Below are 18,626 nucleotides of genomic sequence, written 5' to 3' on the forward strand. Positions count from 1 at the left end.
CTTTGTTAATATAGGGAAATAAATTCATTAACTTTAAATAAACTGGTGTGGTTATTCATGGCCGAAAGGTCATGGTTCGCCAAAATGTTTTCTGGATTAATTGTGAAGTGTTATGTTGATCAGGGCATTGCTTATGTTCGTTATTGATTATTGATTTGATTAAATTGACTAATCTCGGGTGAAGAGAGCCCCACTTGGTCAAAAGATTCATCGACCCAAGAGCGTCCAAATACAGGTAATTTATTAGGACGGAACGCTCTATCAGTAGATGGTAGCAGAGGACGGTTTCGCCCTTTGGGACCCCACTCGAGAGGTAATGGTTTCGCCCTTTGGGACCCCACTCGAGAGGTAACGGTTTCGCCCTTTGGGACCCCACTCGAGAGGTATATGGTGTTGAATTGAAGGTTACGCTCTTTGAGACCCCACTCGAGAAGTATATGGTGTTGAATTAGATTTTTCTTGGGTAAAAACAGATTGAGAGAATGATGATGCCCTAAGTCCCCCGCGACTTTCCCGGGATCTCGGAGCTTGCGAATGGAGAGAATGGAGGTGTGAAATCGGCGTTGGCGGTACTAGTGACGGTATGAGTGAAGTTAGGATATTGCGCTTGCACAGCTTATTGCCGCAGATTGTTTGAAAAGGTTGCGAGGATTTTAGAGAATAGCGGAGGTGCGACTCCGAGTGTGAGAGTAGGGAAGTCGTCGAACTTCATGTGCATGTGGCGCTTTGTGCAGAAAAAGGTCCACGTGGTTGTTGTTGTTGAGACGGGCCCTGCGAGGTCAAGAGACTCCGGAGTATGTTGAAAAGTGTATGAGACACTTGTTTTATGTTGTGGTCTGGTCGGTTTAATAGGTTGACCGGGCGTGGTCAACGAGTCGGTACGTGTGTTAAGGGAGTGAAAGAAAACTTCGACTTCGGGCTTTGACAAATTCTAAGTGCACTAGAATAGATCATTGACAAGTTGAGAGCAGAGTCTGCGGGTCAGATTTGCTTGCGAAAGTGGGGACCGAGAAAGATGGAATAACTGCCGAGGCTAGTGAAAAATCCCTAAGGTCCTGAAGCGATTGTGTTACCCTTCCTGTAGTAAACCGACAGATCTGTTTTATTATTATTTGGTTGCTCGCGATACATGCTAGAAGTTGTTACGAGAGGAGCTGAGTGAAGGAGGACAAGCCGCGAGGCTTTGTCAGCCGCAGTGTGTGTGAGTGTGACGTCACTAGGAGCCGCGCTGGGATAGGTTGGTTGCAGAGAAGGGTTGCGCACGGATTGGACGCAGTCCGTGGGGCTCGATTGGAAGGGGAAAGGCAAGCGAAGAGTATTCCGGGAATTAAAGTCACCTATTGATTACAAACTTTGTGAAATAAAAGACGAGAAAATGAAATTTTTTAAAGCATTAAAGAGTGCGATGAAGGGGGAGTCTTACATTAAAGCGAGCGTAGGAGAGGAGACGCCACCCGAAGGTACACCAGCTTACATTGTAATGGAGGAAAGGGGGGTAGCTCCGTGTCTTTGGCTAAAGCAATGGCACAAGCTGACAGAGAGACATGGGAGCGTAGCGTTCCCAATCCATGGGACATTCAATATAAGGATCCTAGAGAATTTGAGATTCGCGATGTACGACATGAAGGTACCTCTAAGGCCAGCACAGTTTGAGGCTCTAGCGATTTGGGAACTAATGGCTAGACAGCAACAGCAAAAGAAGTTCGAGACCAGGATAAGAAAGGTAGAAAAGACACTAGCGGACGCTAGGTGGGATAATGCACAGAAGGTGTGGAGGTCAGATATATTGCAGGGGATAAAATTGTTTCCCGCAATTGCTAAGGAAGAAGAGGCGACAGGCAAGAAAGCTACATGTAAGACAAACAGGAGGTGTTCCAAAGATAGAGAGGACGAGGAAAAGTTCAGGAGAGAAGAGGAGTCAGAGGATGAGGAGTTTATCATGCAATTGCTGAACGACCGTCCACCACCTTATGCAGAGAGTGAACAAGGTCCAAGTACCAGTTCTGCCCCTCCGGCACCGGTACAGAATAATGAAACTCCGAATTCAGAAACGCCATCGGGATCTAAGGACCCGAGTTTACTGTTCACCCCGCAGATACCGCAGGTTAGGAGAATATATCCAGATGTGCCTATATTGAAACCAGCAGAAAATTATCAGCCGCAGGTCCCAAGGTACTACAGCAGTGACAACAGTACGGGAATGATTCTAGATCCAACCGTAATGGGAGTACAGAATGGTCGCAACCCAACATTGGCACAAGCTGAATCAACCCAGCTTTTGATGCCTCAAAAGCAGATGCAGGGGGGAACCGCACATGCTCAGATGACGGGGAGTCAGACGGGCATGCCGGCAACGATGACCCATAGTGTGGGAATGAACATGCCTCAGAACCTGGGGAAATGGACAGAACCCAGATGCGATATCCCTACCCATTACTGTAGGTCCACCGGTACCTTTGTACATTCAGCCTAACTCAGGTATGAGCGGTCAAGGATCAATGGTGCAGAGTGGGACGGAAAGGAGGTGCATAGAAAACAGTCCAGAGACAACTCCGATAGCGGCTCTGCCAACTGGATCTGGGTCCTTGATGGAGTTTAGTCCCATATGTGCTCAGTCAACAGTGGTGAGGTCGAGTCCCCCACTGATGATACCGCTATCATCGAACACTGAAAAGTTGCCGCAACCATCAATGGCAGTCGATGTGAATGCTACACTGATGGGGTTGAATGCGCAACAGCTGACACAGTGGTTCAACAGTCTGAATTCCACACAAAGCTCAGCCAGTGGGAAGGGAGAAGACTATCAGAATAAGGTCAGGTTGAACATGGAAGCAGAAGAATTGGTGGAAGGGACTATGGGTTTGAATAGGTTAAAGTCCTACTCGGAAGAAGAGCTGAGGTATCTATGTCCCAGGATTACGAGAGAAGTGAACAAGGTACATAGAAGGTTGCAAGAAATAGCTGACAAAAACGGGGTTGAGATAGACAAGACAAAACACTTGAGCAGGAGCTATAGATTGGATTTCGGGACCACAGACTTTGAACACATGAGGTCAGCAGGCATGAAAACGCACCTTAGAGAATTGCTGCAGAGTGCACAAGTGTGGAGGTGCTTAGACAAATGGGAAAGTAGATGGGTAAAGAAAAAGGAAAAGAAGAAAGATAGTGTCCCAGAGCATAAGGAGAAAAGACCACAGAGTAGTGATGCAATAACCATGTTACCAATGAGGGAGACAGCAGGGGGAAAATTAATACATGTACCGTGGCACAGAAGCGACATTCAGTCTTTTACGGATGATTTTCCCAAACTGAGAGAGAAACCGATTGAATGGTATCAACAGACTGATAGGTTTGTGAAGCTTGCAAAATGTCTTTGGGAAGACCTGAACACCCTCTGAGATTGTGGTTCCGGCAGATTTGTGGGAAGACTGCAAAAGGGCTGTAGGTTGGCCGACAAGTGAACCAGAGAGAGACAGGGATACGGGTGCACCATCACCTATGGTAATGAGCTTGTACTATAAGGTGATTGAGCATTTGAAGACGAAGGTTGCCGCGAAAAATGTGGATTGGCAGAAGATTGATCGAACTGCCCAAGAGGCTAAAGAGTCGATTCATGGTTACTATGAGAGGTTGTTGAAGGCGTTCAAGAACTACAGTGGCACGGAAACAATAGAGGCGAAGGACATGCTTCATTTTGTGTTTAGATTTGTGGAAGGGCTGAGACCAGAGATAAGTCAGATGATAAAGACGCATTTGATTTGTTGGCAGTCGAAACCTATTGATGAGGTGTTGAATTATGCGAAATACTGTAGCGACGAAATTGAAGTGAAACAGAAAAGGTTGAAAGAGAAAGTGATGGTGATGCAACTTAAAGCAGCTCAGACAGGTTTGCAAGGGTTGCAAGGGTTCCAACAGCAGATGCCGCAGCCGCAGCCGCAGGGAAACATGGTGTTTCAGCCACAGGTGAGAGGCAGAGGCAGAGGAGGCTTTGGGAGTAATGGTCCGGATTTGAACACTGTTGCGATTCCGAATGGTGTGCAGGCAATGAAAAGGATGATGCCATGTCACGTGTGCGGAATTGTCGGGCATTGGAAACGCGAGTGCCCGATGGTGGTGCAGGAAGGTGCAGGTGTTGGTCAGCAAAACAATGATGTCAATGCATTCCAGACAACGAGGGGACCGAAAATGAGAGGTCCAAACCCAAATTTTCAGACCATAAATCAGCTGCAGGGATTACAGCCCATGCAGCCGCAGCAGATGCAGATGCCCCATATGCAGATGACGCAAATGCAGCCAATGCAACAGCAGTTTCCCAGGGTACCTAATCAGCAAATGCAAATACCTTTGGCACCAGTGAGTCAGCAGCAAGTGATGGTTCCTCCACAGGTCTCGGGTCAGGTGATGAATACAAATGGCACAGTACAACAGTTCCCATTACACAGTGAGAATGGAATAAACAATGTATGGGAGAGTGAAAGTTCAGAGGAGGAGGGAAATTGTGTGCTTGCAGCATCCTTGGAAGTTGATCAAAAGGGTCCATATGTGGAGGGAAGAGTTATGGGTCATCGTGTTTCATTCTTGGTTGACACAGGAGCCACACGTTCAACTGTTAGGAGCATTGAAGTACCAAATTTGCCACTCTCAGGGAGAACAGTTCAAGTAGTGGGAGTAGCAAACAGGCACCTGACGAACCCAATCACAGATCCAGTACAAGTCAGAATTGGTAACTATCAAGGGTTACATAATTTTGTGGTATGTCACTCAAGCCCGATAGCACTGTTAGGGAGAGACCTATTGTGCAAATTGGGATGTTCGATTATGTGTTCGAACGATGGAGTTAGAATTCAGACGAGCAGTGATGGGGAAGAAGAGGACAGTGTAGAAGGGGATGAGATGGAAACTGTCGATGAAGAATATCCTTTGATTAACCTTTTTCCAATGATAACTGAAGAAGATATTCCAGCTGAATTACGGGAAACAGTCGGAAAGGAAGTGTGGGATATGACAGGAAAAGAGGTGGGATTGGTGAAAGGAGTGGAACCAGTGAAAGTGACCGTAAAACCCAATGTAATATTTCCCCAGACCCCACAATACCACATGGCACAAGCCACCCTCATGAAAGTCGCCCAACTCATTGACGAGTTTGTAAAACAGGGAGTACTGAAAGAAGTGTTAAGCAGTCCATGTAATTCACCAATCATGGGACTAATAAAGCCGAGTGGAAAGGTCCGAATAGTGCAGGACTTGAGGAAAATAAATGACATCATAATTAAATGCTGCACTGTAGTACCGAATCCAGCTGTGATAATGTTTCAAGTCCCTTGCGATGCCGAGTGGTTCTCAGTCATCGACTTGTCACAAGCATTCTTTTCGGTGCCTCTTCATGAGGACAGCCAATTTCTCTTTTGTTTCAAATTCTTAGACAGAGTTTACAGTTGGTGTCGAATTCCTCAAGGGTTTTCTGAGTCACCGTCAATTTTCAATCAGATTCTAAAGAAAGACTTGGAAGCGTTAGAATTTCCATTCGAGTCAACCCTAGTACAGTACATTGATGACTTACTGATTGCATCTAAGACAGAAAGTGGCTGCACAGCCGACACCATTGCTCTACTGAACCATTTGGGAAGGAATGGACACAAGGTGTCTCCTTCAAAGTTGCAGTTCTGTCAGAAGAAAGTGAAATACTTGGGTCATCAAATAGAGAAAGGGTCACGGAGAATAATGAAGGAAAGAATAACAAGTGTACTTCAAATGAGGCCACCAAAGACAAGGAGGGAGGTGAGGAAGTTTTTGGGGATGGTGAGCTACTGTCGTCAGTGGATTCCCAACTTCTCAACCCTAGCAAAGCCTTTACTGAAACTGACCCAGAAGGATGCCTTGGATGAAATTGAGCTGAAAGGAGATGAGATGGATGCTTTTATTGAATTGAAAGAATGCATGTGCAGGGCTCCAGCGTTAGGTATGCCTGATTACACAAAGCCTTTCACATTGTTTTGTCATGAACGTGATGCATGTTCTTTGTCTGTCTTGACCCAAGCCCATGGTGGCATAAACAGACCAGTAGCGTATTTTTCAGCTACTTTGGATCCGGTCGCAGCAGCACTGCCAGGGTGTTTGCGCGCCGTAGCAGCAGTTGGTATCAGCCTCACTCAGAGTGAAGGAATAGTGATGGGACACCCATTAACAGTCATGGTCCCTCACTCAGTTGAGATACTTTTGACCCGCTCCCGAACGCAACACATGACTGGAGCAAGACTCACAAGGTATGAAACAATAATTCTGGGCTCACCGAATGTGCAGCTGAAAAGGTGCACTACGTTGAATCCAGCAACCTTGCTTCCCAGTGAAAATGCTGAAATTGAGAACACTGAAGACGTCGAGCATGACTGCCTTCAGGTGACTGAATTTTGCACAAAACCCCGACCTGACATTAAGGATACTAAGCTTGATGAAAATGACCAAATTGTTTTTGTTGATGGGTCATGTTTAAGAGATGCATTGGGAATTTTGAAAGCAGGATATGCTGTATGTACTGTAACAGGTGTCTTGGAAGTGTCCTGGCTTCAAGGAGTCTATTCCCCACAAGTAGCAGAGCTTGTAGCCCTTACAAGAGCATGCCAACTGTCTACATTGATGAAGGTTACCATTTACACTGACAGTCAGTACGGGTTTGGAATTGTGCACGACTTTGGGCAACTATGGTCACAGAGAGGTTTCCTGACCTCTTCAGGGTCCCCAGTGAAAAACGGGGAGAGAATAAGGGAATTGTTACACGCCATTCAGATGCCAGCCGAAATTGCAGTGGTAAAGTGTAGTGCTCATACAAAAGGACAGGACTATGTTTCCCTGGGAAATGCATATGCGGATCAAGTCGCAAGATTTTGTGCCTTGAACTGTATATTGCTCAGGGATTAATGGAATTTGATAAGTGAGCCAGAGCTCGAACCAGCTGAAGCATTTGCCTTGAAGGTCGTGGATACAATGGATGAACTAAAAGCATTACAGAATAGCGTCAGGGAGGATGAAAGAGTTTCCTGGATTAAGTCACAATGTACAAGGAGACCAGATGAGTTATGGGTTTCAAATGAGGGAAAATTTGTTTTACCAAATAGTCTCTTCTCGCAGCTAGCGCGGTTCTATCATGGGCAGGCTCACCTAGGGAGAGATGCCATGATAAGATTGTTCAAAACTGATTGGTTTAACCCCAGATTCCGTCAAGTTGCAGAAGCAGTTTGCCATCGTTGTGTCATTTGTCAGCAGATGAACCCAGGGAAGGGAACGGTTGTGAACGTGAGCCACATTGGCAGGGCGGGTGGCCCGTTCAGCAGAATGCAGATGGACTTTATTGAGATGCCTGTGCATGGAGGTCTGAAGTATGTGTTGGTGATTGTGTGCATTTTTAGTCACTGGATTGAAGCATACCCCACACGTAGAAATGACAGCCTTACAGTTGCAAAACTATTGTTGAGGGAGTTGATACCACGTTTCGGATTCCCGATCTCTTTAGAATCAGATAGAGGAAGTCACTTCAATAACGAGGTGATAAAGTTACTTTGCGCAGCGCTGAACATTGAGCAAAAACTGCATTGTAGCTATCGCCCTGAAGCCTCAGGACTGGTGGAACAAATGAATGGTACACTGAAATCAAGAATGGCAAAAATATGTGCATCGACAAATTTGAAATGGCCTGACGCATTGCCTTTGGTGTTAATGTCAATGAGAAACACCCCTGACAGAAAGACTGGATTGTCCCCGCACGAAATTCTCATGGGCAGGGCCATGAGACTTCCTGCAGTTCCCGCAAACGCGCTTTTGAATATTACAGATGATATGGTGTTAGACTACTGCAAAGGTCTGGCTGACGTGGTTCGCTCTTTCTCTCACCAGGTGGAAGCAACCACCTTGCCACCGATCCAAGGTCCAGGACACACACTGAAAGCAGGTGACTGGGTCGTGATAAAGAAGCACGTGAGGAAGTCGTGTCTGGAACCCCGTTGGAAAGGCCCTTTCCAAGTGATCCTGACGACCACTACCGCTGTGAAGTGTGCGGGAGTTCCCAACTGGATCCACGCCAGTCATACAAAGAAAGTGTTGTGTCCCACAGATGAGGAAGTTGAAGCGCTGAAACTGCCAGTACCTGATAACAAAGTGCCGAGCGCTGAGACAGAGCAAAACAGAACTAGAAGCGAACAGGCAGAAATAGAGGAGAGAGAAATATTCTCTGAGGACGAAACAATCGATTCACTTGGGGAAGACCAAGGAGAAACCTCAGACAGCGACGAAGCAGCTGAAGGTAACAAAGAGCCTGAAGCAGCTGAAAGTGACAAAGAGCCTGAAGAAAGTAACGGTGACAAAGGGCTCGAAAGAGGTGAAGAAGCAGGGGAGCCTGATCAGAGGAGGGCTTTCCCAGAAGCAGACGGTACTGAAAAAGAAAAGGAAAACCTGATTGACTCCCCAGAAGGAGGGGACAAGGCAGAACAGAACGAAACTGTTCAAACTTCCTCAGAAGAGATCGCAGGTCCATCAAGTGGACACAGTGCAAAGAGAAGACCAAGAATATCACCAGTAAAACTAAGAACTAGAGAAACGTTGAACGACAGTGAAGGGCCAAGAGTGAAAGAGAAAAGAAAGGAAGTGTCTGTCGTGGTACCGACAGCAAGTGAAGAAAAAGACTTGGCCAAAGAGGAAAGTACCAGTGAGGCAGAATCAAAGAGAGATGCAAAATTGAAAAGGAAAAGGATACCAAACAGGAGATATTCCGGTCCAGAATGGGCATATGTAGTCAATGACGATTGGACCGACAAATTTGTATCTCTTAGCCTCGAGAACGAAGAAGAAGAGATACCAATAGAAAAGAAAAGTTTTATGGACACTATTGACTGAAAAAAAAAAAAAAAAAAAAAAAATTATAAATGACATTGCTTGCTATAATCTAACGTGATACAACCAGCTGAGACATTGCTAAACCGGATGAGACATTTGCTAACTTGATAAGACTTTGATAACCTGATTGACTCTTAAACCCGATTTGAGACAACGTTGCTAACTGATAAAAGACTGAGTTATTGCCGAATTGAGACAAATGCTGCTAACCGATAAGTGACTGGGCTTCTGAAGAAAACTGTGTGAACATTGCGCTCGTTCAGCTTTGTAACTAATTGCTAAATAGTTTCTTTTATAAGTGCTTCTAGCTCTCTGATTCTATACAGATCATGACTAGGTACGCTACACAAAACAGTAGAGTGAAATATTGTAAATATGCGTGTATAGGCTTGATAACTGCATGTGTACTAATAATAATGGCAATAGTGCTTGCAACGCATGGTAAGGGTGAGAATGAGAAAACTGATGCTTCTACTTCTGCTCCTGTTACTGTCACTGAACTAACCGCATTGAAAAGACTAGAATTAGATGAGAGACACTTGCATGATAAGAAGGAACTTTCGTATAATGTTTTCTATCGCCTACTAACAGAATATGTTGAGACTATGGATGCGAAAGATTGTTATGTGTGTACACAGATACCGACATCGGTAACGGAAGGGGTGACTTATCACCACATGCCTCTTACATATGGGATTACATGTAGTTTAGTAACTTCTAGATTTTATGGTCAAACTAACATACAGTATTTTTATTCAAACTATGATGTTACCTTTGCATATGTTCCTATAATAACGCAACTAAGCCAGATTGCTAAAGATTGGGATGCTAAAATAATGAGGGAATTTTTCGAGCCAATGCAACCTTTTGAAACGGCTCATGCTCATAGGGAAAATCTTACCTGCTCGCTATCTGCAGTAGAAATAAGCTTCTTAGATCGCACAGATGATAGAAGGGCACAAATGAATGCGAAATTAGAAAAGGAGCTAAGTAAGAGGACTTCAGTAGATAATTATGCTTTTGCCGCAATAAAAACACAAGGAAAGATAGCTTTAGACGCTTGGCATGTAGGGAAATTTTGTATATATCGTGGTGAATCTTATTATGATAACATTTTCGTGGGAGCGAGTGAATGTAAACATACGTTTATCTTTAAGGCCAAATGGACATTCATGCTGAACGGACTTGACCCTGTCATACCTGGTGTATATTACATTTGTGGGCATAATGCCTATTATCGTCTTCCAAAGGGATGGTGGGGGAGATGTTATTTGGGTATAGTGTTCCCAAAGGTTTATCAACTGGATGACCTATCAGTGATTCCAAAGACGCCTGGATCTCATCGTATCCAGAAAAGAGAGACCGCAGCTGCTGTGGTAGGAGATATATTTGGAGCCATGATTCCTTCATTGGGAGTTGTGTTGAATTCCATCAAAATAAGAAAGTTGTCTACTATAGTGGATAACATGTTGACAAAGTTTTCAGGTGCTATAATCCTGATGGATGCTGAACTTGCAGCAGAAAGAGCTATGACTCTTCAAAACAGGCTTGCCCTAGACATTCTTTTAGCAAAGGATGGCGGCGTTTGCAAAATGCTTGGTGCGCGTCACTGTTGCACGTATATACCAGACAACAGTGTGAAGATTAAAACAATGCTTGCTAATCTAACAAAAGAGAGTGCAGACTTGAAGGAATTGAAAGAACCAGGAGTTTGGGAGAAGGTTGGAAAGGGAGTTGCTTCAGTGGGAAATTGGCTTGGTGGCATTTGGAATGGAATATTACTAAAAATAATACAGGGAATACTAATAGTACTAATTTGCATTTTTGGGATTTGGGGAATAAAGAGGGGAATACTAATGATCATGGCAAGAATTAAGAGAAGGAAGGAAAAGAAAATGATGAAAAGAATGGCAGAAGAATACAAGGCAAGAACAAGGGGAACTAAAAGGCAAAGAGAACTGACAGAATTTTAGTGGAATAAAATTTGTGGGAATAGTTTTGTGTGATGACAAGTAGTCATCAGAGGAGGGATTGATGACGCAGAAATGAAGGTTTTACATTTATTAGCGCATAAAACGTAGTGCTGCAATAATCAAGTGTGACTTTAACCGAACTAATAAAGATTGTACGGGGACAAATGTGCCCTCAGAGTAGTTCGCCAACATTTATACGCGTGCTTTATATAACGTGATGTATTAGAATTGTACTAATCTGACATAACCGTAAACGTGTGCCATGATTTGCTTGTTTGAAGTGTTTTAACTTAGCATAACTTTAGTGGAGGCTTCGGCCTAGTTGCCTTGTCTCACGGTTTAGATGCTCGTGTTTTTCCAATGTGCTAATAAACGTGTATTCTTGCTTGAAGCTGTACTTTTCCAGTGAAGATCGGTTCACATGCTTATCTTTAAGGTTTCGTACCAGCCTGGCATCTTCTTCTTTGCTCCAAGGTCAATCTGCAGGTGCGGACAATGGAAGCTCTGAAAGCGAGTTAATTGGTAAAATATGTTGCAACTTACGTTCCCGACTCCAAGGATAATGTATGCCTAGGTAGAAGCTTGTGAATTGTTGTTTTTGATTGGACAATTTGAAGCCAACCTATGAACCCTCCAATGGAAGACCCTACTGGATTTGAACTGTTGTTTATAAAAACCTGGTGCACAAGAAGAAAGCAGCCATTAGCCATTACCCATTGAGGACATTGGACATTATTGCCCATTGCAGCCATTATGGCCCATCTTGCCGACATCGTCATTTTGCCATCTTCTAGAGACTTTAAGTAATTCTCGCCCTAGAGACTTTAACTTTGATTCGTCCCTTTGCATAAAGTAGTAGTTTTGTCCTTTTATCTTGCCGCTGTGAGGCAATTGCCCCGTCCACCCTGCCCCTTTGCCCCGTCCCATGCTGATCGAAACCGGTACCTGTGAGACGAAGACTTCCTTGAATGCTGATTGAATTTGGTAAATATGAAAGGAAAATGTACAATTGCATTGTGTTTTCTTTTTAGGTAACCAACTGCTGATTTTTGATAAGAGCCCTAGTTAGGAGTTTTCCAAATTAATGTTGCTAAATTGTTTTTGCATGAAGTCCTGCATGCAGATGCTAATTTGAGGTTAGATGAGGATTCATTTGTTGCACGATGCAATTTGAGACCTTGTTATGCTGACTAATGTATGCAATTAGCCCATTACAGATTATAGTTTTAGTGGTTTGCGTTGCTATCATCGAATGCATTGTTATTCAAATGCTGCATAGATTGCATCTTTTTCGCCGTTATGGACAGCTATTAATGTTCATTTACATATATCATTTGGTGTTGAGACACATTTATATCGTGCTAGCTTTGTTAATATAGGGAAATAAATTCATTAACTTTGACAGAAAACACTGTGGCGGTGGTTCCTGCCAATGTAAGCGATGTTTCGGTGTCTGCTGAGGCAGCAGACATCTCTAAATTTGGAGTGTGGTTACCCGGTCAGAACGACAGAATATTTTCTTCTGTCGCCCTGATGGAGCAACAGCACTCTAAATCAAACTCTAAGGCTTAACCCGAATCTAAGATGCACGCCAAATTGGAAATCCTTAGGAAACCAAACTAATCAAACAGAAGCTGCATTACAAGAACGTCAGAGACAGTTAAATTCCAGCTCTCCTAGACTCAGTCTGATAATGCTTTTTTACACACCTTTTTAGGTCTGCTCAAGTAAGACACGGAGCTCTTTATAAAATGTATTAAATACAAAACCAAATGACCAGAAAAGTGAAGGTTAACATATGACTTTTAGTTTCTTATACAGTTTTGTTAATTTTATAAACGTTTAGGTCTCCATAATTAAAGTCCGTGTGCCTTTTATTTTCTATATATGAATAAAGTCTGAACGGTTAAACAGCGAGTAGAAGAACCGCAGAGCATTATTATTAATAACCACTTGATCAAAGAACATCAGCCCTGCTAAGTTTCCCAGGTCAACGCGTGATCTGTTGCTCCAGCCCAGATGTTGTCTTTGAATTCTGGGACTTTTAGTTAGGTTTATTCCATTATAAATAAAAAAGGACCACAAGTCCCAGAATACAAATGGAAAAAACCCTGGCCTTGAGCAGCACATCGCGCAGGGAATTGTAGCGTGTCAGGGAACCACTATTTAAAAGAGAAACTATCCTATTAGCGTAACAGATTAGGGGGTTTGTGCCAGAACAGCTACGTTCAATAATTACTATAGCGGTCAAGGAACCTCAAGTATATTAGCTGGTACATCGTGAATTGAAGTGTAGGTCAGGCGGAAGATGCGAGCTGAAAGATCAGGGGCAGAGTAGTGTGACGATATACTGACCGGGTGGCTCTAGGCGGCGGGTTGCATTATAGAAGTCGTTGAGTTTATCCTACTTTGAATACGAATATGGTCATAAATGTAATCCTATTCACACAAGTGACTACCTTTTACCGACTGGTCTCGAATCTGGACAGTGATTCACTCACACGAGCAGGCTGTTCTCACAACTGCAGGCTCTCTCGCAGCACTGATAATAAACTCTTCTGCATCCTTGTTACTCGCGAGCAAACATGCACGATCTACCGCAGGGTCCTGCGCATGCTTTAGGACTCCACGGCCAATAAACAACTTTCATAGGTCCTGATAGCCAATCCCAGGCGACGGTACATGTCATGTTTCCTGTCCTACAGCCAATAAACAGCTGACAAGACCCACCGCTACCAATACTAGCCATTCAACCTTTAGTCACGTCAGTTTTAATGTGTCAGCCCACGCGAGTGGCTGAGAGTGGCTTGGTGCCTCTGCTTTGACCCTGCTCCACGTAATTACCGTAATGACGGGACAAAGGACCTCCGAAAACAAGTATAGAAACTATGTGCAGTCCAGTCTTAATTAAGGGATAGCAAGAGGTCCTCTGGACATTGTGGTTACCCTGGTGACCAGCAAACGCTATAACGCTCTTGCTACGTAAACGCATCTGGCGACCACGGAGAAGGCTTGGAATCTCGTATGTGGCATCTCTTGCACTAGTTACTCTTGGAACTGAAGACCATCTAGGTGACCAAAGAGCTTCCTCTTCAGCAGCACCATGAGCTTCCTGATTGATTCCATATTCATGGTCATTTCCCAGGTGGGCTGTCTCTTTAGTCATATCCCAAAACGTGCCAGAACAACTATGCTGCTGTGCTTAGTATTAGTAGTGGGGTTTTCTGTCTTAAATGTTTTCCTGGAATTCTCTATGGAGAGGATAGCACAAAATTGAAACAATATTTCTGGGTCTCTTCTTAGTTCACAGACTAACGTAGCAGCCTCCTTCCACGCCTATTAGATTCCCTGCATAGCGTTTAAGTAAAGGCATTATTTTAGCAAACTGTCACATCATGACACTTTGACTTCTTTGTACAGAACTGGTGTAGGCTGTGTTTTGAGTGGGCGAATAGGAACTTTTTTTTTTTTGAAGGTCTGAGTGCTGTTTGTATGTCTTATTGCTGGTGTGCGTGGTAGGGCATGTCCGTGTTGTGCTTGTGAGTACGTGTGGCGTGGTTGTGCTTTAAGTGTAGAACTAAGACATAGGTCATGGGTGCAGGTATGCTTGGTATGTAGGTAAGCCACCCGTTTGAAAATCATGCAGAGGATTGGACGCCTGATCATTGACAATTCTACGCTGTGCAGGTGGGAGAAGGGTTGCTCGTGTCAGGAGTTGAAAGTTAAGCATGTAGTTAACTTGAGCACCAGTCTCATCATCATATTGTCTGCCTGTTATCATAGCACACTTGTTTTGAGGTGAGGATGGGATGCTAGATTGGCAGGTTGTCGTGTGGTGCCATTGCTCCCGGAATCGCAGGATCCAATTACTAGTACAAGCCCACCGCATTACCAAGCGCCCCCTTTTTAGTAGGCTTTAACTTTAAGGGTCGAAGAGTTAAGGCTTACTCTTGAAGGTTAGATTCAGCTAGAACATATACAAAGAAAAACGAGGCTACTGTCCAGGCAGAGATATCTCTTTACATAAAAAAGTCCTATATCTGTTAAGTTAAATTGTTATGAAAGCATACGTTAACTGGGAATGGCACGCAATGTATGATCTAGTGTTCCCGAGCATCAAAACACCCTCCTACATGATGTTCTATAATATGTTTTAGCCCACTGGCAAACTCAGAACTGGAAGTGGATGCCAGCCCATTGGGTTCGGGAGCAGTTCTAGTTTAAGAGCAAACAAGCAGTGCATGTGTCCACTCACATTTGTAAGCAGGGGCCTAGCAGAAACAAGTCCCAGATTCTCTCAGAACGAAAGAGATGCATTGACAATTACGTGGGGTGTTCATACTTTCAAACAAACCTCTATTGATCCAGCAGAAGGTCCAGTTACCGCAGTCAAAGGTATAACGGAGGCTAACCCCGGGGACAAGCCAGAGTTGCATTCTAAAGTGGAAAGGGGTGTTGTGAGCCACCAAGCGAATCCCATGTTGCTTGCACCCTAGAAGCCAGACGCCGCCCGGGGAGGAATAAATAGGGCTAAGGCCGCTTGTGGCGTGGTTCAAACAAATAATTATTTTTGTAGCCGCGAGTATCTCTGCATGCCTGTTTATGCCCCAGGGTATTTTGATGTGCCTACTGCTATTTCTTTACAGGTAGTGAGGGGCACAGGTAGTTGAGGGCATCTGGCCTGGGTGCGTTGTGGTGAATCCCTTTCTCACCGTTGCGGCAGGACCTCTCAAGATGCTGATAGGTCACCTCAAGATGGGTTACAACGAGAGTGTAACCACAGGGTGGCAGTGCAGTGGCAGTATAGTGTTGGCAGTCGGATCCAGACATAATCACTCTCCTTCGAGCTCACCACGCAGACTCAGCCACCCTGTCAACAGCATTAAGACGTTCCCAAGTGTATTTTACTTCTGAAATTTGCATATTACATTATACTTTATTTTTGAAAAAAAGCAACTGGAGTCCTTTCCACTATGATACAGTAACTGCACATTCATTGTCTGGGCTCCATTTCCTTCCGGTGCTGGGAAGGCCATACATCAGATTTAATAACATGCAATTTGATAGTGTATGTTGTTGTCTAGGTGTTTGGTTGTGTGTGGTTAATAGATTTTATTCAAAACCCAAGGTTCAAAATGGATAATATGAAAGTAAAGGAAACTTGATAGTTGTAAATCTATTTGTTTTTTATGTGTTTGAGTGGGTGTGCTGAAATACTTTTCAGTGTCTTCTCTCTATGACGGTCGATTGTCCATTACACAACTTGGAGTGTGGTGTTTCCTTTATATGCATTACAGTCTAGCTTGCAACATAATTTGCATGGCGGTGTACTAAATTCATTCATGATGATTATGTGCTTCGATGGTCTATGTTTTATCTTATTTTGCTGCTGTTTATCAAGTAGACATGTTGAGCTAATGATGCTGAAAGGGTTCTTGTTCGTGTATGCTGTCTGATTTGACCAATTGCAGGTGAAATGATGGTGTGTGATTTTGCTGTTTGATGTCAGACGAAGCCCAGATATATTATGTTCGAGTACTGATTGGGATCATGTTTGGTAAATCTTGGCTTTGTGATATTTGCATCCAAAGTGAGTTATTCTGTGAACTAAAGCTATTGCACATGGATTGTGATGTTAAGTACATCCTCTTGGAGTAGTCTCTCACTCAAGTTCATGAAGGATTTCACAATAAAGTTTAATTTATCTCTTGGCGCAGGAGGCTGGCCTGATTTGTAGTGGGTACCTAAGTACTTACACCTTATACCAGCTCAAGTTATCCCTTATTAGTGAAATGTAGTTAGTGTCTAGATGCCAGGCTCTCTAGGGGTAGTGTGGATGAGCAGCCATGGCTTAACTAGGAGACATGCAAAGCTCATGCAATACCACTGTAGTCACACAGTACTCACACACATGAAAGAAAATGTTCAGTGTTACAAAAATAAAGGAACTTTATTTTGATGACAAAATACCAAAAATACTTTAGAGACTACAGTATACTCACTTAGGAGATAAGTAATATACACAGTATATACACTAGAATGCAGAAATACCTATAAACAGTTAGAAAACAGTGCAAATAGTGAAAATCACAATAGTTAGAAATGGGCCCAGGAGGAACACAAACCGTATACTAAGAAAGTGGAATGCGAAAGTCGGTTTCTCATCTAGGCAAGTGTAGTATGTAGAGGGGCGCTGGGGGTGTTAGAAAACACCAAATGTAAGTAATAGAACCCACCTCAGAGCCCAGGAAAGCAGGAGTAAATCACAGTAACTGTCTTAGAAAGAAGTGACTCAAACAGATGATCTCATTAAAGAACAAAAATATATTTCTACTACAACGTTTCAGCTTCCGCCTTCCTCAGGTAGTACAAGATGGTAGCATCTTGTACTACCTGAGGAAGGCGGAAGCTGAAACGTTGTAGTAGAAATATATTTTTGTTCTTTAATGAGATCATCTGTTTGAGCTGCTACCATCTTGTACTACCTGAGGAAGGCGGAAGCTGAAACGTTGTAGTAGAAATATATTTTTGTTCTTTAATGAGATCATCTGTTTGAGTCACTTCTTTCTTGGATATTACATTTTCTTGTGGCTCTTTGTATCCTTTGGGATCCAGATTTTTGCCCTGGCTGGCTGTTGTTTTCTTGTGATCCTGCATCTTCCACAGTAACTGTCCTAGAATACACAAGAACACGTGATACAAGATTTTGCAAGAACCAGAAGATACTGCAAGACACCAACAATGAATTCCTGGACTTGAAGACCTGTGGAAGACATGGACCAAGTCCAAGAAGCACTGAAGAGTCCAGGGAGAACAGGAGCCCCTGCAAACCCAGATGAAGGTGCAAAAGAAGAACCACCAGTGAAGAAGAACCACCAGTGAAGAACAGTCAGAACTGCACCCAAGAAGATGGATGCTGGATCCTGGTTGGTGCAGATGTCCCACGCCAGATGGATGACTGCAGTCTGGTTTGTGTCGCTGGACTCTGCCAACAAGCCTTGGCACACGCAAAGCATGCAGTTAATGGAAAATGGCGCTGCCTGGGACGAGGAGGGACCTGGTGGCCTCTACCCAGGAGGGGGAGACAGAGGGGGCTCTCAGCAACTCAGAGAGCTCTCAGAAGACCAGGCAGCACGCACAGGAGACCCACAGCACGGGGACAAAGAAGGTGCAAAAGGAGGCCCATGCAGCACTACACAAAGGGATCCCACACTGCCAGAGAACCACTCGGAAGCTGTGCATCACAGGATAGAGTGCTGGGGGCCGGAGCTGCATGGTGCACGAAGAACTTTGTGGAAGGATACCAACAAGCCTTGGCAACTGCAAAACACGAGGTGCACAGGGGTACTGTCTTGGTTGGGAAGGCAAGCTCCCACCTCCACCAAAGTTGGACAGCAGGATGTCTGCACCGCCGGGACCACTTCAATCCAGCACCCATGTTGCTGTATCCACGCACTTCTTCAGGAGGGGGAACCCAAGCCACCAGTCGTCGCTGCAGAGGGGTACCTGCTGAAGCAAGGAAGTGACTCCTTCACTTTAAGGGAGATTCCTTCATTATTCTGGTGCAGGCTGAAGGAAGGCAGTCCTCGGAGGGGGCATGACCTGGAAACAGTTATAGTTGCTGGCAGGAGCTGAAGATACAATATCTTTGCTTCTTTGTTTCAGTTTGTAGAGTTCCTGGAGGGTCCAGATGCAGTTTTGTCGGTAGAAGGTGAAGTAAAGGATGCAGAGGATTCCTGCTGGAGTCTTGCAATTCGAATCTGAGGAAAT

General features: G+C 44.2%; 2 protein-coding genes across 4 annotated transcripts in view; one reads left to right on the forward strand and one right to left on the reverse strand.

Moving 5' to 3' along the window:
• The window catches only part of GTPBP8 (GTP binding protein 8), a 74,433-nt gene extending 60,954 nt beyond the window's left edge, over positions 1-13,479 (reverse strand). The window contains exon 1 of one of the 3 annotated variants that reach the window (XM_069202631.1): positions 13,316-13,467. The gene's annotated coding sequence lies outside the window, so the exon portion shown is untranslated. Of the gene's footprint in view, positions 1-13,211 lie in introns of all 3 variants that reach the window. The other 2 variants (XM_069202633.1, XM_069202632.1) reach the window with 2 other exon arrangements.
• Positions 13,480-13,703: 224 nt separating this feature from the next.
• The window catches only part of GPR89B (G protein-coupled receptor 89B), a 59,442-nt gene continuing 54,519 nt past the window's right edge, over positions 13,704-18,626 (forward strand). The window contains exon 1 of the mRNA XM_069202629.1: positions 13,704-14,001. Within this exon, the coding sequence (XP_069058730.1) occupies positions 13,960-14,001 (42 nt within the window). The 5' untranslated portion in view covers positions 13,704-13,959. The remainder of the gene's footprint in view (positions 14,002-18,626) is intronic.

The sequence above is a fragment of the Pleurodeles waltl genome, chromosome 8 (assembly GCF_031143425.1).
Source record: "Pleurodeles waltl isolate 20211129_DDA chromosome 8, aPleWal1.hap1.20221129, whole genome shotgun sequence".
Taxonomy (NCBI): domain Eukaryota; kingdom Metazoa; phylum Chordata; class Amphibia; order Caudata; family Salamandridae; genus Pleurodeles; species Pleurodeles waltl.